This window comes from Anomaloglossus baeobatrachus, chromosome 1 (assembly GCF_048569485.1).
Source record: "Anomaloglossus baeobatrachus isolate aAnoBae1 chromosome 1, aAnoBae1.hap1, whole genome shotgun sequence".
In the NCBI taxonomy this organism is placed as follows: domain Eukaryota; kingdom Metazoa; phylum Chordata; class Amphibia; order Anura; family Aromobatidae; genus Anomaloglossus; species Anomaloglossus baeobatrachus.
Window position 1 is genome coordinate 502,879,087 of NC_134353.1, and position 23,779 is coordinate 502,902,865.

At 47.1% G+C, this 23,779-nt stretch overlaps 1 protein-coding gene across 1 annotated transcript in view; it reads right to left on the reverse strand.

Annotated features, from left to right (window-relative positions):
• The window catches only part of FBXO10 (F-box protein 10), a 96,509-nt gene extending 75,373 nt beyond the window's left edge, over window positions 1-21,136 (reverse strand). Inside the window, exons 1-5 of the mRNA XM_075315862.1 lie at window positions 20,843-21,136; window positions 12,083-12,173; window positions 11,345-11,935; window positions 6,297-7,142; window positions 2,860-3,009 (exon numbers count right to left, since the gene is read on the reverse strand). Coding sequence (XP_075171977.1) covers window positions 2,860-3,009; window positions 6,297-7,142; window positions 11,345-11,929 — 1,581 coding nt within the window. The 5' untranslated portion in view covers window positions 11,930-11,935; window positions 12,083-12,173; window positions 20,843-21,136. The remainder of the gene's footprint in view (window positions 1-2,859; window positions 3,010-6,296; window positions 7,143-11,344; window positions 11,936-12,082; window positions 12,174-20,842) is intronic.
• Window positions 21,137-23,779: the final 2,643 nt, after the last annotated feature.

Genomic DNA, 23,779 nt, shown 5'->3' on the forward strand with positions numbered 1-23,779 from the left:
CCGCCGGCTGCCCTCCTCGGTGCCCCTTGACACGATCCCCTGCGACCGGGGTTCCAGTTCCTACCAGGCCCAGACCAACGTCTGCCACCTAGTAGACTCAAGGAGCCCTGCTCCTGACCTCCTCTCTCTTTCACCTCCAACACAACACTCCTCTCACTTTTTCACTTTCCCCTACCAAACCCCCAAGTGGGCGGTCCTATTCCCTTCAGGCCCCTCAATGGTGTGTCTGGTGGGTATGGTGTAAAGTGTTCCTACGGTTTTGACTGGCTCTGCTCTTAGCAACACCAAAGGACAAGGATCCGTAACCAAGGAGGATTGGATACTGTGCAGAAGGACAGCTTGCACAATACCCTGTGACGACCTGATAGGCCAGAGAGTCACAGAGCTTTGTAACCCCACGCACAACTCTGACTGACCATTTTCTGCACATATAGGGCGTACACAGAAAGGTGCCAATCATTGGTAGGGGAGGAATTATACAGAGCTCAAGAATATGGTGTACTACCTTGCAGCAGGCAAAGTAATCCTCTAATGATAATCTACTGCTGATTAGTCAGTGATTTTATCAAAATTACACTAAGCAGCCCATACAAGTAAAATATATCTTTGTACCGTGTTAGCCAGTAGAGATAAAAAAATTGTTTAAAAGAACTGAAGTCCTCAGTGGCTGATACCTTTTAATGGCTAACTGAAAAGATGGTAATAATTGCAAGCTTTCGAGACTACTCAGGTCTCTTCATCAGGCATGGTATAACACAAAATCTGAAGAGTCACATATTTATACACAACAGGACATAGAATAGTGCAGTAAAAAAAACAAAACAAGTTATATGAAACAGAACTATCACTATGGCAGGGGGGCAAACTATTGTGGGGCCATAAATATTGCTGCAGTTCAGTGTGAAAGTTTTATTGTCCTTTGATAAGGGTCTGGTCCAGGCTGTGACACGCTCGGATGGTCAGAGGAGCACATCGTTTAACTGATGTAAAAAGACATGAATCCATGAGACACATTCATTCCTGCTCTGAATGTGTCAAAGGTCATCATAAGTTTGTACTCCCATAGTCTCCTATCTCTCTGGGACTTGAAGTTTCCTTTCAATACCAGCAATTTCATGTCCATGATGCTGTGGTCTGAGTTACAAAAATGTTTGGCCACAGGTAGATCTATCCTTTTTTCTCTAATTGTGTAGCGGTGAGAATTCATCCTTGTCCTGAGCTGTTGTCCTGTCTCCCCTACATACAGACCCCCAGTTGGACATTTGGTACATATAATTAAGTACACCACATTGGTTGTGGTGCAGTTGAAGGTACCTGGGATCTTGTAGTCCTGATGTGATCTGGGAATCTTTATCTTGCCCGTTGTCAATATTAATGGACAGGTCTTACATTTTTTCTGGTTGCAGGGAAATGTTCCTGTTGGTGTTGGAGAGAACAGGGAGCTTCTGACAATGATGCTTCTTAGATTTGGGGGCTGTGTAAAACACAGAAGTGGGGGGTCTGGAAAAACAGATTTTAACCGGGCATCTTCCCGGTTAAAATCTAAGCAGCCCAGTAAGTGACACACCGCTGGAATCAGGGTGTCTGCATAAATGTTGCTATCAGATTAGGTGGCAAAAACCTGGCAACAGGTTCCCTTTACCTTTCATGACATTGAATGTACTGGTGAATCCAAGGTCATGTCGCTCGCTTTGATGCGGCCTCACATGCCAAGCCCGCACCTTTTCCTGCAACTCAGCCGACATGTGCCCCTAATAGCAGCGGGCACAGCCTGCGGCTGATAGCCAGTTAGATCCTACTGTCAATCTCTAACAGCGGGATTTAACGTGCGCCGGCGGTGAGCACACCATACCCCACTCCTAAGGAAGGACCTGTGACGTGATTGCAGGGCGTCGATGGGTTGTCAACTGTAGTTCCTGTGAACGCTGGCTGAGCACCAGCATTCAGGGAGGACAGCATTTGTGCTGTATAGAGCGGTGATGAAGCACTGCGCTGTAAAGCACAAGTAATGGGAATATTGCAGTATCAAGTCCCGCTAAGGGGATTAGTAAGAAAAAAAAAAACCAAACACACATTTGGTATTGCCATGTTCAGAAATGTCCAATCTATCAAAAATGTATATTACATTAATTTGGTACTTATTGGTAAAAGAAAAAAAATTAAAAAAAAGCCAAAATTAAGTTGTTTTGGTCGCCGCAACATTATAACAAAATGCAATAAGAGGCAATTAAAACATTACATCTACTGTAAAATTGTATTGATAAAACGGTCATCTCAGGACGCAGAGAATAAGCCCTCATACAGCGCCAAATCCCAAAAAATGAGAATGCTACGGGTTTTGGAAAATGGCGACAAAAGTGCACATTTTCCCTTTTTTCCGCCAATTAAATAGAACATAAAACAACTCCACATGTTTGGCATCAATGAACTTGTACTTACCGGGGGAATCATACTGCCAGGCCAGTTTTACCAAATAGTGAACATGGTAAATAAAAAAAAAAACAAAAAACACTTTTGTTTTGCAATTTCACCGCCCTTGGAATTTTTTCCCGTTTTCTAGTACACTAAATGATAAAATGAATGGTTTCATTCAAAAGTAGGTCTCGTCCCAAAAAAAAAAAAAACTCCACATATGGCAACAGTGACGGAAAAATAAAAAAAGTTATGGCTCCAAGAAGAAGGGGAGGAAAAACAAAACACAGAAAAGGGGTTAAGTTTATGTGCATAGCAAAGGTTTTTTAAACGCATGTAACTGTAAAAGTGCCTAATTTGATTTGTTGATCATGGGGCTACCCCTTTAATTATTAGCACTGTTAATATCGTCTCTGAACGCACAAATCTACATGTAGCTTCACATACCAGTATCACCGGATTGGCCCCTTTGCGGATATCCACCCCTGCTTCTGTATTGGAGTGGATGTTGTTGTCAGCTATAAGGCCCCCTGCTGCTAGACGCAGGAAGACTCCTGATGCTTTACAGTGGTAAACGTCATTCTTCAACATAACAATCTGGAAAGGGGAAACCGGAAAGTTATGTAAAAGCTAATCAAACCTTAAGAAGGCTTTATCGTGATTTTCACAAACATGTTGAGGAGAGGATTCTATGACACTTCCAATTATATAAGTACCTGTACTTAGTGCTACCTATCTTACAGATTACACTGCTATACTAGCACTAACCAGAACTGGCCATCGCCCTCGTGCAACTGAAAAACAGCTTTCTTAGGCTACTGTCACACTTGTGTTGGACGGCTTCCGTTGCCATCCACAGCTTTGAGGAATTACGGTAACCGTTGCAGGAAACCGTTATATTCCTCATAGACTTCTATTAGCTACGGATAGCAACGGATGGTCTTGCGTTGCTTCCACTGCACGACGCAGCGTCGTTATTTTGACGCTGCGTCAGGCGGAAGGAACGCAGCATGTTACGTTTTTTTGAACGGCAGAAACCTTTATTTTTCACTGCACATGCTCATTTTTTTTTTAAATCACAGAAACGTTATTTTGTTTCTCGGTGGCCGAACGTTCAGCTGAGCGCCCGGCCGCCAGCATGTGAGAGCTCTCAGCTGAGCGCCCGGCCGCCAGCATGTGAGAGTTCTCAGCTGAGCGCCCGGCCGCCGGCATGTGAGAGCTCTCAGCTGAGCGCCCGGCCGCCGGCATGTGAGAGCTCTCAGTTGATCGCCCGGCCGCCGGCATGTGAGAGCGCTCAGCTGATCGCCCGGCCACCGGCATGTGAGAGCTCTCAGCTGAGCGCCCGGCCGCCGGCATGTGAGAGCTCTCAGCTAATCGCCCGGCCGCCGGCATGTGAGAGCTCTGAGCTAAGCGCCCGGCCGCCGGTATGTGAGAGCTCTCAGCTGAGCGCCCGGCCGCCAGCATGTGAGAGTTCTCAGCTGAGCGCCCGGCCGCCGGCATGTGAGAGCTCTCAGCTGAGCGCCCGGCCGCCGGCATGTGAGAGCTCTCAGTTGATCGCCCGGCCGCCGGCATGTGAGAGCGTTCAGCTGAGCGCCCGGCAGCCGGTATGTGAGAGCTCTCAGCTGAGCGCCCGGCCGCCGACATGTGAGAGCTCTCAGCTAATCGCCCGGCCGCCGGCATGTGAGAGCTCTGAGCTAAGCGCCCGGCCGCCGGTATGTGAGAGCTCTCAGCTGAGCGCCCGGCCGCCGGCATGTGAGAGCGTTCAGCTGAGCGCCCGGCAGCCGGTATGTGAGAGCTCTCAGCTGAGCGCCCGGCCGCCGGCATGTGAGAGCTCTCAGCTAAGCGCCCGGCCGCCGGCATGTGAGAGCTCTGAGCTAAGCGCCCAGCCGCCGGCATGTGAGAGCTCTCAGCTGAGCGCCCGGCCACCGGCATGTGAGATCATTCAGCTGAGCGCCCGGCCGCCGGCATGCGAGAGCTCTCAGCTGAGCGCCCGGCCGCCGGCATGTGAGAGCGCTCAGCTGAGCGCCCGGCAGCCGGCTATTGAGAGCGATCAGCTGAGCGCCCGGCCGCCGGCATGTGAGAGCTCCCAGCTAAGTGCCCGGCCGCCGGCATGTGAGAGCTCTCAGCTGAGCGCCCGGCCGCCGGCATGTGAGAGCTCTCAGCTGAGCGCCAGGCCACCGGCATGTGAGAGCTCTGAGCTAAGCGCCCGGCCGCCGGCATGTGAGAGCTCTCAGCTGAGCGCCCGGCCGCCGGCATGTGAGAGCTCTCAGCTGAGCGCCCGGCCGCCGGCATGTGAGAGCTCTCAGCTGAGCGCCCGGCCGCCGGCATGTGAGAGCTCTGAGCTAAGCGCCCGGCCGCCGGCATGTGAGAGCTCTCAGCTGAGCGCCCGGCCGCCGGCATGTGAGAGCTCTCAGCTGAGCGCCAGGCCACCGGCATGTGAGAGCATTCAGCTGAGCGCCCGGCCGCCGGCATGCGAGAGCTCTCAGCTGAGCGCCCGGCAGCCGGCTATTGAGAGCGATCAGCTGAGCGCCCGGCCGCCAAGCATGTGAGAGCTCTCAACTGAGCGCCCGGCCGCCGGGTGATCAGCTGATCGTTCACAATAGTCTGCTGCCGGTAAAACTGTAAAGAAGAAAAAAAAAAAAGAAAAAAAAAAGCTTTCCGTTGTTTTGTACGATCCGTTGCATCTGTTGTGCCATTATATGCAACGCATCAGTTACACTACGCAATCCAACGGATACCGTTCAACGCAAGTGTGAAAGTAGCCTTATGTGCAGCCATAGGAGTGCTGTGCAGTCTACGAGGAAGGCTGTACTAACAAGCAGGACAATCTGTAATACTATACATCAGAATCATGCCATCTGCTGAAATAAAGAGAATGTAGACAGCACCTTAAAGCTGGAGGTACAAACTAACTATCACATTCATTTTGCATTAAAATTATTTTACAACAATTTCTAATAAGGAGGAAAAATTGCATTAAACTTTACAACTAATCCATTAACCTCTGCAGTGGTTTCCTGTTATAATAAAGCTCATGTAGCAACTGAGTTTCATCACACTGAAAGCCCAAACTAATCCTACAGGTTCTTGTCCAAGCAACAGAATACCAAGGACCTTTGCATTTTTGGGCCAAGAGATGCATTTATGTTACATTGGTCCGGTGGCTGACCACCACCATGCCATGCATGCCTGATGTTGGTTTGCAAATATTCCTCTTGTTGGTGGCTGTTCACATTCAGCCGCCTCGCCCTTTTCCACAGGCATTGCTAATTCAGCACCATACTTGGCTCTGGTCCGCCTTTATTTATGGTTGCTGGTCTGGCACTGTGAAGGTCAGTTCTGATATAGTCCTGGTGTGTGTGGCGTCTGCTGCACATTCTGGGACCTGGGCTGCCTTTTATCCACAGTTGACATGGAAGCGGTTATACATAGGATGCAGGTATGTGTGCTACAATATGGTTCTGCTTTTAATTTATCTAGGAGGCTGCATGGCACATGAAATATAAAATATAGAGTAGGACCCCCTATTGAGATTTGCCGTGACGTGGCAGGGGTGGCTCAAAAAAACTGATCAATTGTTTGCTAAAAATCTCATTTTGTATTACAGTACAGTTGGAATAAATCTGTGAATTTACACTTTTATTTGATGCATGCCACTCTCAGATGTGCTGGCTCCCCTCTCTTTTTGCTTCTAAGAGATGCAAATTTAGTGATGACATTTTTACACCATATTCATGCACCCAATCTACACCTCCTGGCAAAACACCACATCAAAACCACACTAGAAGATTAGGATTTTTCTCTTTTTTTATACTAAATGTCCTTTTATGCATTCTGTATGGTAATTCTACGTTGATTACGAAAGTTAATTTCTGTCCACTTACCTTACTATTTTGAATGCACCTTACTGCATAGGTGAGGTCCCTAAATATACAACCTTCCAGTCTTGCTTGTCCCTGCGAGCAAATAAAGATGCCACCCTTGCCATCCCTAAAAAGGCACTTCCATACAAGACATCCTTGAACGGAGTTGGCAATTGATTGCAATTCCTTGTCCCTTTGTAACTCCTGGTGCAAACTTTTTAAAGCCATATCAGTCTGTAAAGCGAGAACACCATTCGTCTGTGCCCTGCAGTGTAGAGATTTAGCGAGCATGTGACTCAATCCATGAGAATGATATGACAACTTGTACACTGACTGGTCATCGTCTTCGTTCTCACTGACTGTGCTCAGTTCACTGTCACTATAATCTGTATCCAGAGTCATGGCCTCCCCATCCTTACCCAGGTAAAAGTTTCCATTCAGTTCATTTTCCTTGTCATTAGTGTGATCTTCTAATATTTGGGCTTTTGATTGAGGATGTGAGTGGCTTTGGTCTCCATTAACGAAGATCTCACATGTTCTCATTTTTGCACCTGGTGACCCAGTAGCTGAATAATCTGTATTCCCCGACTCAGAAGTCGTAGACAGCATGGCCCTTGACTTGGCAGTGGCGGAGAGATGCTTACAAGCCCAGTTTTTGTCAGACGTGGGCGATCCCTCCACAGTCACGGAGGCATTTTCACTGTTAACAAATTCACAGTTCTCAAGCACGCTGAGAGCCACGTTGTGGAAATGTATGCTGGACTGGTTAAAAGTGCAAAATTTAATCTGGCACGTTCCGGGAGCGTGGATCTGTAGTTGCCCATTTTCAAAGTTGCAGTTGTCAAATTGGACATAACCAATGGACGTCTAGAGAGAAAAAGAAAAGAACAGAGTAACAAGATTTGATTCTTCATATAATAATGCACTATATTTATAGGTTTACTTTGCTAAATATAATTTGGAAAATAGTATGAGGGACTGCTGATAAGTCTTTGGCTTTGAGATTTTTTCGTTTCTATGGTAATGAGTGTTAAGGGTGCTTTACACGCTGCAACATCGCTAGCGATAGCTAGCGATGTCATGCGCGATAGCACCCGCCCCCGTCATACGTGCGATATGTGGTGATCGCTGCTGTAGCGAACATTATCGCTACGGCAGCGTCACACGCACATACCTTGTCAGCGACGTCACTGTGACTACCAAACAATCCCTCCTTCAAGGGGGAGTGCGTTCGGCGTCATAGCGACGTCACTGCAGCGTCACTAAGCGGCCGGCCAATAGAAGCGGAGGGACGGAGATAAGCGGGACGAACATCCCGTTCACCTCCTTCCTTCCTCATTGCCGGCGGGATAGAGGTAAGGAGATGTTCGTCGCTCCTGCGGTGTCACACATAGCGATGTGTGATGCCGCAGGAACGAGGAACAACATCGGTACTTACCTGACAACGATTTTTTGGAATTAAATGACCTCTCCAAAACAAACGATTTTTGTCTTTTTTGCGATCGTTTTAGGTCGCTCCAGCCTGTCACACGCTGTGACGTCGCTAACGACGCCGGATGTACGTCACAAACACCGTGACCCTGATGATATATCATTAGCGATGTCGCAGCGTGTAAAGCACCCTTTACATCACATGAAAGCCTTATGTGTCTAATATATGTTTTCAAAATTGGAGTTTGTTGCTTATGGCAACAGTGTTCTACAAATGCGGGAAAACAAAATGGCAGACTAATGTGATATTCACAGCAACTGAGATCAGAGGAGTGATATAATTCTTGTTTCTACAAGGAAAGTCTGCAAAGGATATTCATAGTGATATGTCGCAGACATTGGTGGATCAATGCCCTTCATATTCCACAGTTAAGACCTGAATTGCCAAATTTGAAACAGGCCACTTCAGCACCACTGTTGAGGAACATCCTGGACAACCGAGGCTGGTTGTTGTTCCGAAAATCATCGATTCTGTGCCCAACCTCATACTGGAGAATGGATAAATTTCAGCTAAAGCAATAGCAGACATCATGGGGAATTCTCATGAATGTGTTTGTGTCATTTTTCATGAACATTTGGACATGATGAAGCTATCTGCAAAGTGGGTACACAAATGCTTTACAACAGATCAGAAAAGCATGTGAGTGAAAACGTCTCGCGTTCCGGACTGATACGAACTTACTGGATCGACTGCGACTATGGATGAAACCTGGATTTATTTGTATGACCCTGAAAACGGGAAGCAGTCAAAAAAGTGGCGGCACAGAGGTTCTCCTAGTCCAAAGAAGTTCAGGGAGCAAAAATCAGCCACTAAGGTTATGGCGTCTGTGTTCTGGGAAAAGGAGGATGTGCTGCTAGTGCACTACCTTCAAAAGGGTTCCACCATCAATGCAAGGTATAGCACTGAACTTTGGACCAATTGAAGGCAGCTCTGAAGGCCAAAAGGCGCGGCAAGCTGTCCAAAGGAATCTTGTTCCTAAAAGACAACGCCTCTGCTCAGACTGCACAAGCGACTACGGCAAAACTGGCAGAGCTGGGCCTCCAGCTGGTTGACCACCCAACTTATTTACCAGATCTTCTTCCCTCTGACTATCAACTATTTGCAAACCTTAAGAAACATCTCAAGGGTACCAAATTTCACACCATTTCTGATGCCATGGCTGCTACGGATGCCTGGTTTGATGCACAACCAAAATCCTTCTTTTTGCTAGGCTTACAGAAGTTGGAATACCGATGTAAGAAGTGTGATGACATCAGTGGAGAGTATGTGGAATAAATGTAAAGTTTCATCATCCTATCTCGTTTCTTTCTTGATAAAACCAAAGACTTATGCAGCCCCTCGTATACATAGCCATCACTTAAAGACACTCGGCAATGAACAAAAGGGTTTCGCTCTTGAATATGTGACCTCAATCTTGCCTTCCACTTTTTCCTCACCAAAAATGCCATTGGATTCCAGTAGAACTTAGAGGAGGAATGCCAATTCATTTAGATGGTTGAATCTGGAAATACTAAAAATCTACAGAGAACAAAAAATGCCAGAAAAACAAACAAACCCTTCTTCAAAGAAAAAGAAAACCCCCTAGACTATACACCAGCTGGAAAAACACAAAAAAATGCCCTAAAGCAAATCATGTGTACAGTGATATTTATAGATTCCTACAGTAAGGATTGTACAGAATGTTTATCAGGGAAGAAAAAAGCTAAATTTGACGTTCTCTAGGATTGGCCTTTATCTAGGGTAGGAGTCGATTGATATCTGATAAAGGATTTCAATAAAAATCAAGGCTTCCTTAAAATGTACCGTACATGCATTGAACTCTCAGCCTGCACATCGCACAATAAGCTCTATAAATCATGCAGTGGACGTGCAGCTAAGCCTTCGCCAAGTTTAGGAGGGAGCATGAATATCTTATAGGGCCAGGTCCACACCGTACCCAGGGTTGTATGAGCCTGCACTGTGGATTTTTCATATGTATGAAAGCAGCTTGTGCCATGATACTGCAATGGTGCACATAGAGTGGAGCTGAACTTTGTGCTCATAAACTAGCGAAGGACGTTCAGAAGAAATAAGAGTTGGTTCGGTCTCTCGTTCTGTAGCCAGCTATGAAACCCATTAGCAAAACATTTTTTTTTCCAAAAATATATACATGCAGTTTTTATCATGACACAGCAACAGTAGAGCACGTTATAGCTCCAGTTCCACCTATGTGTAAACTTAAAAATCTCTCTTTTTTTTTTTTCACTTCACTAGAGCTCAAAGATCTTTTATCCCCACAAGCCACACATTTCAATGACTATAGTAGGGACCAACCCCTCCTTTAACCCCTTTTTACGTTTTTTTGGGTTTGTTTTTTGCTCCCCTTCTTTCGAGAGCCGTAACTTTTTAATTTTTCCGTTAATCTTGCCATATGAGGGCTTGTTTTTTGAGGGATGAGTTGTACTTTAGGGTAAAACTTATTGTTTAATTTAATAGTGTACTGAAAAATAGCAAAAAAAAATTCCAAGTGCAGAAAAATTGCAAAAAAAATGTGTGACTGCCCAATTGTTTTTGGGATATTTTATTCCCTTTGTTCACTATATGGTATATGGTAAAACTGATGTGTCGGTGTGATGCCTCAGGTCGGTACGTGTTCGTACACACGAAACATGTATAGGGGTTAAAAAATTCACAAGTTTGTCCAAAAAAAAGTGGCGCACTTTTTGCACCATTTTCCAAAACTTGTAGCGTTCTCATTTCTCAGGATCTATGGCACTGTGATGGCTTATTTTTTGTATTTCAAGCTGACGCAACCCGAAGCAGCCGGTGGGAATTAACACTATGACCACTGGGATGTAACTTTACTGCCTGCAGTCGTTAAGGGGTTAAAGGGAACCTGGCAACAATTTTGTATTACCCCATCTAAGATCAGCATGACGTAGGCTAAGAAACCCTTAACCAAGAAATGTATTACTTACTGGGATGCGTGTTGGTTTTCTTTTTTTTCTTATAAAATAACTGTTTTAGCTGCTTCAAAGTTACCAGTTCTCTGAATGCTGAGCTCAGTAGAACCCCGCCCACAGCACTGATTGGCAGGCTTCTGTGTACACTGTGCATAGGCAGAAGGTTGCCAATCAGTGGTGGGGCAGGGATACACACAGCTCATGAATATGGAGGACTACATAGCAGCAGGTTTACTAATCCTGTAATGATAATCTCCTGCTGATAAAACAGTAAGTGAAATTGCAGGAGTCTGGCTGTCTCTATATTATACTGGCTTTCAGATTAGGAGGTGAAAGAAAAAAATTTGCAAAAACCTGTGACAGACTCCCTTTAATGGGTTATTCTCAACTGGATAGATGGGTATTGTTTGAAAGTATTTGTTAAAACATACTTTTGACATTTACAGGCCTCCCCCAGGCTATGAGCTGTATACAGAATATAACAAATGTTCATAATCCGGGTATGTATACAAATGAGAACAAGGCTGGGGGGGAAAAAAAAAATATCACTATGCCTTTATTTATTGCAAAATCATGCTGACTGATTTTTTTTTAAATATTGTGTTACATATTCAACAAAGGAAAATGATTCTCACCTTATACATTACTGGTGTGAACCAAGCAGGCATGAAGACCAAGTTGCATAGTCGAGAGGTTGGACACTGCTGGTCAATGCAGACAAGTAAAGCCACATCTCCAAGCTTTCCTTGGCCCATGATCTCTACAGGAACTTTTAGAATAATCTCATTTTGCTCTTCATAGACCCCCGGTTGGAGCATAATCCGGTCATAAACGTTCGCTGATGCTAGAGCAGTCCTGAGGTTTTCAAATTCACAGCCATAACCAACATAGAGAACCCTTCTATCCTTCTTTCTCCTAAACAGATATAAACAGTTGGAGGACTCCAGATCCTGAGCGTTCTTTGTCCAGGTCCTGGAGGCTACATAATGCTGTTTGAAAGCTTCTCTCCATGACCTTGGTTCTACATCAGGTTTGATGGGCCAGTTGGGATGTCTACATTCTGCGCATCCTAAGCATAGTTGTCGCCATCTGGTATTGTCCAGACTGATTATAAGGTAATGCCATGGCCTGCAAACCAAGCCACATCGTCCGAGGTCACGCAAAGGCAAGTATGCTAAAATCAATCGCCAGAGTTCAAGTGGTAGCCCACTAATCTCCATAATATCCTGTAGCGAACAAACAAGAAAACATGCTATAAATACATACCATCCAAGTCATTTACAGCCACCGTCTGTTACAAACACTAACCAAAAATGTCAGAATTCCACAATTGTTTCACATATTCTGGTGACATGATGACTACGGTACTTTACCTTTCTTAAAATTTATTGTCTTTACTTCCATCTTTCAGCTTCATCTTCATTTTGTGTTCTGCAGTCTGAACGCTGGCTCAATTCATGTTTTCTATTTGGCAAAGATTTAAAAGAAGCGTTTTAGCCAAAATGGATAAATTACATAGCACAAAACTTGCAAAGAAATGCATGCTAATTAACAACTACTGCCAATGGATTCTCCTAGACTACACTGTGTGCAGACTTATTAGGCAAATGAGTATTTTGATCACATGATACTTTTTATACATGTTGTCTACTCCAAGCTGTATAGATTTGAGAGACAACTACCAATTTAGTAAATCAGGTGATGTACATCTCTGTAATGAGGAGGGGTGTGGTGTAATGACATAAACACCCTATATAAGGTGTGCTTAATTATTAGTAAACTTCCTTTCCTTTGGCAAAATGGGTCAGAAGAGAGATTTGACGGGCTCTGAAAAGTCCAAAATTGTGAGATGTCTTGCAGAGGGATGCAGCAGTCTTGAAAATTGCCAAACTTTTGAAGCGTGATCACCGAACAATCAAGCGTTTCATGGCAAATAGCCAACAGGGTCGCAAGAAGCGTGTTGGGCAAAAAAGGCACAAAATAACTGCCCATAAATTGAGGAAAAGCAAGCGTGAAGCTGCCAAGATGCCATTTGCCACCAATTTGGCCATATTTCAGAGCTGTAACATTACTGGAGTATCAAAAAGCACAAGGTGTGCCATACGCAGGGACATGGCCAAGGTAAGGAAGGCGGAAAAAACTACCACCTTTGAACATGAAACATAAGATAAAACGTCAAGACTGGGCCAAGAAATATCTTAAGACTGATTTTTCAAAGGTTTTATGAACTGATGAAATGAGAGTGACTCTTGATGGGCCAGATGGATGGGCCAGAGGCTGGATCAGTAAAGGGCAGAGAGCTCCACTCCGACTCAGACGCCAGCAAGGTGGAGGTGGGATACTGATATGGGCTGGTATCATCAAAGATGGACTTGTGGGACCTTTTCGGGTTGAGGATGGAGTGAGGATGGAGTGAAGATCAACTACCAGACCTACTGTCAGTTTCTGGAAGACAACTTCTTCAAGCAGTGGTACAGGAAGAAGTCTGTATCATTCAAGAAAAACATGATTTTCATGCAGGACAATGCTCCATAACATGCATCCAACTACTCCACAGCGTGGCTGGCCAGTAAAGGTCTAAAAGATGAAAAAATAATGACATGGCCCCCTTGTTCACCTGATCTGAACTCCATAGAGAACCTGTGGTCCCTCATAAAATGTGAGATCTACAGGGTGGGAAAACAGTACACCTCTTAGAACAGTGTCTGGGAGGCTGTGGTGGCTGCTGCACGCAATGTTGATCGTAAACAGATCAAGCAGCTGACAGAATCTATGGATGATAGGCTGTTGAGTGTCATCATAAAGAAAGGTGGCTATATTGGTCACTAATTTTTTGGGGTTTTGTTTTTGCATGTCAGAAATGTTTATTTCTAAATTTTGTGCAGTTATATTGGTTTACCTGGTGAAAATAAACAAGTGAGATGGGAAAATATTTGGTTTTTATTAAGTTGCCTAATAATTCTGCACAGTAATAGTCACCTGCAAAAACAGATATCCTCCTAAGATAGCAAATCTAAAAAAAAAACCAAAACACTCCAACTTCCAAAAATTTTAAGCTTTGATATTTATGAGTCTTTTGGGTTGATTGAGAACATAGTTGTTGATCAATAATAAGAAAAATCCTCTAAAATAAAACTTGCCTAATAATTCTGCACACGGTGTACACAATTTATGTTCATTGAGGAAAAGTTATTTTAAGTTTTAAAGTTTGTCTAACCAGATAAGAAGGAAATACTGCTCTCAGAGCATTTGGATGGCCACCTTGTGACTAATGTGACCCGTGGCGTCAGAGAACATGTGCTTTATTACCGACATCACCACTTACCGGTAGAAGCTATGATGCCAGGAATACAGCACGTGACTTTTCACCCTGCTGATTGGCTGTAGTAGTTACAAGGTGGCCACTTGGAAGAAAAGAGCGAGAGCATGGCTAGAGCCTCTGTACTGCGTAGCCAAGTGAAGGGACAGGTAAGTATAGTTCATTTTGATATATCTTCACACTGCTGAGGTTTACATTTTAAAAAAAAATTTAGACTGAGTACCTCCTATCATTAGTGCTGCTCTACTGATTCTGGAACAGTGGTTTTGTGTGCTTCTGTCCAAAGTTATGTTGCCAGTTAATAAAGAGCGCCCAACATCCAAATTTTCTCATCAACCAATTGGGCATATACGGTACCACAGAACTGCTCTGTGGGCATTTGTTTTTCACTCCTCTGACTTTGGCAAATCAAAACACAAACGCATCATGGGGGGGGGACAAGCCTGCAGAGGTCTGCAGAGAAGAGCAGCAGCGCTGAATGGCCAGAGCACAGAGAAGGGCAGCAACAGGGCTGAATGGCCAGAGCACAGAGAAGGGCAGCAACAGGGCTGAATGGCCAGAGCACAGAGAAGGGCAGCAACAGGGCTGAATGGCCAGAGCACAGAGAAGGGCAGCAACAGGGCTGAATGGCCAGAGCACAGAGAAGGGCAGCAACAGGGCTGAATGGCCAGAGCACAGAGGAGAGTAGCAAAACCAGCAGCACTGAACGGCCGTAACACAGGGGAAAGCAGCAGCGCAGACTACCTAGAGCATAGAGGAGGGCAGCAGCAGCACTGAATAACTAGAGCACAGAGGAGTGCAGCAGTGCTGAATGGCTGTAGCACAGAAGGGAACAACAGCACTGAATGGCCGTAACACAGAGGAGAGCAACAGCAGCACTGAATGGTCAGAGCACAGAGGAGAGCAGCAGCACTAAATGGCCAGAGCACAGAGGAGAGCAGCAGCACTAAATGGCCAGAGCATAGAGGAGAGCAGCAGCACTAAATGGCCAGAGCATAGAGGAGAGCAGCAGCACTAAATGGCCAGAGCACAGAGGAGAGCAGCAGCACTAAATGGCCAGAGCACAGAGGAGAGCAGCAGCACTAAATGGCCAGAGCACAGAGGAGAGCAGCAGCACTAAATGGCCAGAGCACAGAGGAGAGCAGCAGCACTAAATGGCCAGAGCACAGAGGAGAGCAGCAGCACTAAATGGCCAGAGCACAGAGGAGAGCAGCAGCACTAAATGGCCAGAGCACAGAGGAGAGCAGCAGCACTAAATGGCCAGAGCACAGAGGAGAGCAGCAGCACTAAATGGCCAGAGCACAGAGGAGAGCAGCAGCACTAAATGGCCAGAGCACAGAGGAGAGCAGAAGCATTGAATGGGTGTAGCACAGAGAAGAGCAGGAGCACTAAATGGCCATAGCGCAGAGAAGAGCAGCAGCACTGAATGGTCACAGCACAGAGGAGACCAGCAGCAGTGCTGAATGGCCATAGCACAGAGGAGAGCAGCAGCAGTGTTGAATAGGTAGAGTACAGAAGAGTGCAGCAGCCCTGAATGGCCATAGCACAGAGGAGAGCAGTAGCACAGAATGGCGGGAGCACAGAGGAGAGCAGCAGCAGTAGCGCTGAATGGCCGGAGCACAGAGGAGAGCAGCAGCAGCGCTGAATGGCCAGAGCACAGAGGAGAGCAGCAGCAGCAGCAGTAGCGCTGAATGGCCAGAGCACAGAGGAGAGCAGCAGCAGTAGCGCTGAATGGCCAGAGCACAGAGAAGGGCAGCAACAGGGCTGAATGGCCAGAACACAGAGAAGGGCAGCTACAGGGCTGAATGGCCAGAACACAGAGAAGGGCAGCTACAGGGCTGAATGGCCAGAACACAGAGAAGGGCAGCTACAGGGCTGAATGGCCAGAACACAGAGAAGGGCAGCTACAGGGCTGAATGGCCAGAGCACAGAGAAGGGCAGCAACAGGGCTGAATGGCCAGAGCACAGAGAAGGGCAGCAACAGGGCTGAATGGCCAGAACACAGAGAGGGGCAGTGTCACGAACCACCGGGGGGGTCACTCAGAAATCCCCCGCGCTGGCTACCAGTACGTCACAATCGGGGGGTAACAAGCGGGGGTCACCCCTCCTTTATACCTCCCGACCGACAGACAGAGCACGTGACGCGCTCTCTAGCGCCCCTCTTATAGTCAGGCCAATTATGGAATGGCCCGACAATAAGCAAGGAGGCCGCTATACTACTTATGCCGATTATTGAAGGGTCCCCGGTGAGAGTAGGGTATATATTCCCCCGACCTCCGCGGGCGGAATATATAAAACCTCCCCGAATCTCACTGGCCTCCCCACAATAATCCTTGGCACAACTCGCTGCCACCAACCGCTTCACGGTAACTATTAGCCGAACACACAGACGTGGGATTCAAGATCGAGATAACAGAACAGCCCAAGATTAATTATATAATTTAATCAGCCTAAAGCACACTAGAAACTACAATATATACAATAGGGAATCTACAGAATATACATATGTCAGAGTACAGTTACAATCAAAGCATGGGTTACAAACAGGCATACACAGTTCCAGCAGTTACCTTGTGCGTCTGGCCACAGGGGGGCGCTGTAGACCAGGTTTCCAGGAACTCCCTCACAGGTCTTTCCCAACCAGGCCCCCGAGCAGAAGAACACTGGAAAATGGCCGAAGTAGGGTTATCAACCTGGGCAAATCCAGGTCCCCTCCTACCTTAGTGACCTCAGAGGGAGCACTGCTCCACCCCTGGCTGGAGTTATGGACAATACCCACACATGGAATATGGGCCATAACTTTGCCTGGGAGCGTCGTAGGCGGACGCCAACGCTCTCCTTGTGACAGCTATGAATTTAGCTACAGAACGAGAGGACTCATGACTTGTCTACTAGTTCCCCATTGGCTGATATCACGCCTGGGGTATTTCCCCAGGTCCTGCTCCCATAAAAAAGGTGTGCCAGCATCGTCCGCATGCGGAGACACCATTTTTATGGTTGCCATATTTATCGGAAATATGGCTTGCGAGATATGAACCATTTTTTACTGGAGTCGTCCTGTCTGGATACTTCCAAGCTGGCTAACTAGATAGCAGCCCCTACTACAGGGTCACGGCAGGGAGTCATCCTGTGTCCATTGTTCCCACATCATCTAGTCTCCATATCACAGGAGATGGCCATGGGATGTGTTGCTAGGATGTGACACCTTCACAGATGCTGGACATCTGAGAACAAGAAGGGAGGGGGCACGGCCATGGAGTGATGAGAGCGATTATGACTGGAAGTCATAATTCATCTTCATATCCCAGGGTTTCCCTCACAGGCAGCAACAGGGCTGAATGGCCAGAGCACAGAGAGGGGCAGCAACAGGGCTGAATGGCCAGAGCACAGAGAAGGGCAGCAACAGGGCTGAATGGCCAGAGCACAGAGAAGGGCAGCAACAGGGCTGAATGGCCAGAGCACAGAGAAGGGCAGCAACAGGGCTGAATGGCCAGAGCACAGAGAAGGGCAGCAACAGAGCTGAATGGCCAGAGCACAGAGGAGAGTAGCAAAACCAGCAGCACTGAACGGCCGTAACACAGGGGAAAGCAGCAGCGCAGACTACCTAGAGCATAGAGGAGGGCAGCAGCAGCACTGAATAACTAGAGCACAGAGGAGTGCAGCAGTGCTGAATGGCTGTAGCACAGAAGGGAACAACAGCACTGAATGGCCGTAACACAGAGGAGAGCAACAGCAGCACTGAATGGCCGTATAACAGATGAGAGCAGAAGCAGCAGCACTGAATGGTCAGAGCACAGAGGAGAGCAGCAGCACTAAATGGCCAGAGCACAGAGGAGAGCAGCAGCACTAAATGGCCAGAGCACAGAGGAGAGCAGCAGCACTAAATGGCCAGAGCACAGAGGAGAGCAGCAGCACTAAATGGCCAGAGCACAGAGGAGAGCAGCAGCACTAAATGGCCAGAGCACAGAGGAGAGCAGAAGCATTGAATGGGTGTAGCACAGAGAAGAGCAGGAGCACTAAATGGCCATAGCGCAGAGAAGAGCAGCAGCACTGAATGGTCACAGCACAGAGGAGACCAGCAGCAGTGCTGAATGGCCATAGCACAGAGGAGAGCAGCAGCAGTGTTGAATAGGTAGAGTACAGAAGAGTGCAGCAGCCCTGAATGGCCATAGCACAGAGGAGAGCAGTAGCACAGAATGGCGGGAGCACAGAGGAGAGCAGCAACAGTAGCGCTGAATGGCTGGAGCACAGAAGAGAGCAGCAGCAGCAGTAGCGCTGAATGGCCGGAGCACAGAGGAGAGCAGCAGCAGCGCTGAATGGCCAGAGCACAGAGGAGAGCAGCAGCAGCGCTGAATGGCCAGAGCACAGAGGAGAGCAGCAGCAGCGCTGAATGGCCAGAGCACAGAGGAGAGCAGCAGCAGCGCTGAATGGCCAGAGCACAGAGGAGAGCAGCAGCAGTGCTGAATGGCCAGAGCACAGAGGAGAGCAGCAGCAGTGCTGAATGGCCAGAGCACAGAGGAGAGCAGCAGAAGCAGCAGCGCTGAATGGCCAGAGCACAGAGGAGAGCAGCAGCAGTGCTGAATGGCCAGAGCACAGAGGAGAGCAGCAGAAGCAGCAGCGCTGAATGGCCAGAGCACAGAGGAGAGCAGCAGCAGTGCTGAATGGCTGGAGCACAGAGAAGAACAGCAGCAGCGCTGAATGCCTAGAGCACAGAGGTTGGGGACAGAGGAGAAAGACAACACAGTGCATCACTTGTATCACAGGCGGTTCAAGTTCTATTGGACTCCGGAGCTCCATTAATAGGAAGGGACACAGCGAATGTGATGTTCTCAGCATGTTCACATGAGTCAAATTTCGAGAAAACACGCAAAGCTGAACCGAACTTCCACGGGTCCGCTCATCTCTAGTTATGTCCCCAAACACAATGCATCAGTACAAAGCTGGCGGTCAGTCTGCTGGGGTGTGGTTACAGCCACCTCTCACTATGTACTGAGCAGTGAACAACGCCGCGCCACTGTGACTGAAATCAGGAGGCTGCTGGGAGGAATAAAGTTCATTTCCTCCTGGTTGCCGGGCTTTCACTGAGCCAACAGGGTAGTTTTAGAATGCTACTAACCTTCAGATTAACCACACATGTGTAGGTTAATGGTGTTTGGGGACATGACAAGTATTGCGGTTCTATCCTTAAGTCGATATAGTGGTGGATAACCCCATTCAAAAAGATCTCGCTGATTAAGTAGATTTTTTCTCCCAGTTGATCATTTATACTTTTCTACTTAGGTTATGGAAAGTAACGTGTTGTAGGCCGAATACTGCGGTCTCTTCTATGTCTCAATGTGACGATTGTCGGCGATCTCTGGAGGCCAATATGGAAAAGTCTTTGGCTCTTCGTGATAATGAGATGTGTTTACAAGTGTTCTCTTCAGTGCACTGTGCCCGTTGGGGCCTCTTGCTCCCTTGACATGCCTTTTATTGTGTACATGAAGGGATATTTTAATAGCTGGAATGAAATCGTAGCAATGTTTCCCTTTTTCTGTCTACATACTTAACCTATTCACGACCAAGGACGCTTATATACGCCTGTCCCTTTAATGCGGGCTCGGGCGGCGATCCCACATTATTCCCTGCACATGTCTGCTGATCTGATCAGCAGACCTGTTTAGCTAACAGGCAGGGGTGGATCTTAGATCCACCTGCTCCTGTTAACCCCTTAGATCGCGCTCTCAAACTCTGATGACCCCTCTGGCTGTTACAACTCACTTCCTGTGAATGGTGGCAGAGCGCCGTCACTCATAGGAGATCAGCATTTCTCCTGATCAGAGCCATGCTCATACATAATTATCTTATGGACAACACACCTTATAGTGAACCTGTGACACTGTACTGACCTGGAGAATCAGATTACCAAGTCATTTTTAATGCCCAATAAACGCTGTTCTAACGAAACACAAAAAAACTATGGCGAAATTCCATTTTTGTCACCATTTTATTCCCGTTTTCCAGTTTACTGTATGGCAAAAATAAATGGCGTCATTATGATTACGTGAGAGCAAAAATAACAAAAAGTTACGGCTCTTGGAAAAAGTAAAGAATATATGAAAATGAAAACGGCTTGCCATTAACGGGTTAAAGAGACATTTTGACCTCTTTCGTTCTCGCTGACTGATAATCCAGAATATTTGACAATCCAGTACCTTCCGCGTCCAATCAAGGCCGGATAAAAGGGGATGTTCATCTTTAAAGGCAATTTTTAGTTTTTGGGATAAACATACGAAAAATCATTTGTGCTACGGAGTCTCATTAAACAATATTCTCCGTCTGGTCTGTTTTGCTTCACATTCAACTTTGATGTGGTCAGAAATCAGCGAAGAGCTGAGAACATGAAAGATAAGAGCTACAAACTCTCCAGCCATTCTATCCATATGAGCTCACTGATGGAGTCTCAATTAACTCATTCTGCGGCTGGCAATGGACAGGACACAGAGGCTGTAGAAGGGAGACGGTGTATAATGTTTTAGCATCATATACATGCATTAAAAAAATGGTTCCCAGATATGACAACCCCTTTAACGTGCCTCCATAAGAAAATGAAAGGATTCGTAGTGCATTCACGCATAGGAGCGCACATTCTGGGTTAATTTAAAGGCACCGCACTCTGCATATAGCGGCACACATAGGTTGCTCCCTACATATGCAGACACTGCAGGACAATGAGAGCACTGTGCATACACAGCGGTCCGGGACTAGCTCAGGCTGCACACACTGCCCCAGCATCACCTCAGCCCTCCCGCCACATCACAGGCGCCGAGCCTACCTGAGCCCGCACTGTGCACCGCAGCCGCCAAGTCCCGCCACTCCGCACCGCAGCCGCTGCTACCATAGAGTCGGGCTGGAGAAGCGCAGCCCCTCCTGTTCTTTCCACTCAACACCATAGAGACTTGTGGGAGCGAAGGAAAGAGTCGTAAAGATGAAAGGAGGGAGCTGCGCTGCTCGTGTAACTCCATCATGTGGTAGTCACCCAGAATTCAGCCGCCTCTGCTGCCACCAGTGCTATCAGCTGAGAGCAGGAGAGCCTTTCCTGTCAGCTCTGGGCATTGTGCAGCTTGTGGGAAGATGGCTGACAGAGGCCAGTGCATGGGTCGCTGTTATCCTGCAGTAGTGCTGCTCACAATGTGCCCTCCTCATTATTCTGGCGATTTCTAAGCACTAGCACAGACCGCACACGTCCCATAGTGGTGCCACAGCCATAAATGCTCGTGTAAGGGCGCGTTCAGGTCCCTAGTAGTCTACTATGTCTGGATATCCACGTCCTGTAGGCGTATACGGCCAAAAATGCACCGTTATAGTCAGTGGATCTGATAGCGCTCATGTCCCTAGTCTACTACGTCTGGATATCCACGTCCCGTAGGCGTATACGGCCAAAAATGCACCGTTATAGTCAGTGGATCTGATAGCGCTCATGTCCCTAGTCTACTACGTCTGGATATCCACGTCCCGTAGGCGTATACGGCCAAAAATGCACCGTTATAGTCAGTGGCCCTGATAGCACTCACGTCCCTAGTATACTACGTCTGGATATCCACGTCCCGTAGGCGTATACGGCCAAAAATGCACCGTTATATAGTGCTCACGTCCCTAGTAGTCTACTATGTCTGGATATCCATGTCCCGTAGGCGAATACGGCCAAAAATGCACCGTTATAGTCAGTGGCCCTGATAGCGCTCATGTCCCTAGTATACTACGTCTGGATATCCACGTCCTGTAGGCGTATACAGCCAAAAATGCACCGTTATAGTCAGTGGCCCTGATAGCGCTCACGTCCCTAGTATACTACGTCTGGATATCCACGTCCCGTAGGCGTATACGGCCAAAAATGCACCGTCATAGTCAGTGGCCCTGATAGTGCTCACGTTCCTAGTAGTCTACTATGTCTGGATGTCCGCATCCCATAGGCGTATACGGCCAAAAATGCACCATTATAGTCAGTGGCCTTGATAGCGCTCACGTCCCTAGTAGTCTACTACGTCTGGATGTCCGCATCCCATAGGCGTATATGGCCAAAAATGCACCGTTATATAGTCAGTGGCCCTGCTAGCCCCTCACGTCCGATTCCCGTTTTGCAGGGGGTAAGCCCCTACAGGACCACTAACACGGCGGACAAAACGCAGTGTGAAGGCAACCTTACTGTGTCAGCTATAGGTGCCCCAATAAGGGTGCAGTAGGCCCAAATCGCTGTAATGATACTATATGCTCTGCTTATTCTTCTGGACCTCTCTGCAGCCTTCGATACTGTTGACCACCATCGCCTTCTTGCTATAGTGCATTCAATAGGCCTAAAGGACACTGCGCTTTCCTGGTTCTCTTCCTATCTTTCTGGCCGCTCTTTCAGTGTATCATATGCTGGCTCCACATCTTCTCCTCTTCTTCTCAATGTTGGGGTCCCTCAAGGTTCAGTCCTTGGCCCTCTTCTCCCTCTACACTGCCCCAATTAGACAGACTGTCAGCACATTTGGCTTCCAGTACCATGTTTATGGTGATGACACACAACTATACACCTCATCCCCTGAGCTTTACCCCTGCTGTACTACAGAACACCAGTGACAGTCCACAGTCTCTCACATCATGTCTGCTCTCTATTTGAAAATCATCATTTCCAAAACTGAAATTCTTCTGCTCCCACCATCCACTAATCTCCCTAAACCTTACATCTGCCTTTCTGTGTGCTGCACCACAATAACGCCTAGGCCACAGGCTCGATGTCTTGGTGTTATTCTTGACACCAATCTTTTCTTCACCTCTTACGCTATGTGCGCATGTAAGTGCGTTCTGCACCGCAGCGTAATGTCACTGCTTGTGCGATTCGGAACGCAACTGAAAACTTGCATTCTGAAAATTTGGTTGTCTGCAGAATTCCTGCAGAATTCGTGTGTTCTGGATGCTGCCTCTCCCATAGACAGAGTGGTGAAAGCTTCCAGAATGCACAAAACAATTGACATGTTACTTTTTAGAACGCAGTGTTTTGACAGCATGCAAAACGCTGCGTTCTAAAAAGCAATGTCGGATGGAATTTGCACAATCTACATAGATAGTGCTGGGGACGAAGGACGCATGCTTTTACGCTGCGGTGCAGAACGCAGCGTAAAAGCATGTAATTACGCATCGTGCGCACATGGCCTTATATACAATCTCTTGCCACTCTTGTCTCCTGCACCCGAAAAACATCTTTAGAATCTGCCCCTTTCTCACAATGGGAACAACAAAAACCCTCACTGTGGCCCTGATCCTTTCCCAGCTTGACTACTGTATTCTCTATTAATTGGCCTCCCCCTCACTAGACTTTCCAACCTTAATGCTGCAGCCAGGGTCACCTATTTTGCTAATCGTTATTCGGACACTTTCGCTCTGTGCCAGTCATTGCCCTGGCTGCCCATACATTATAGGATCAAATTTAAATTGCTTGTTCTCACCCACAAAGCTCTTCACAGAGCGGCACCTCCCTACATCTCCACCCTCATCTCTATCTATTGCCCTACCCATTCTCTACGCTTGGCAAGTGACTTTCGACTAACATCTGCACTAAACCGAACCGCGCACGCCTGGCTCCAACACTTCTCTCGAGCTGCACCAATTCTTTGGAATGCTCTATCCCAAGAAATTAGAACAAACCATAACTTACTCAGTTTTAGACCCTACAAAAAAACATCTTTTTAGGGCAGACTATTACGTTCTCTAATCGAAGTCTTTTCATGTA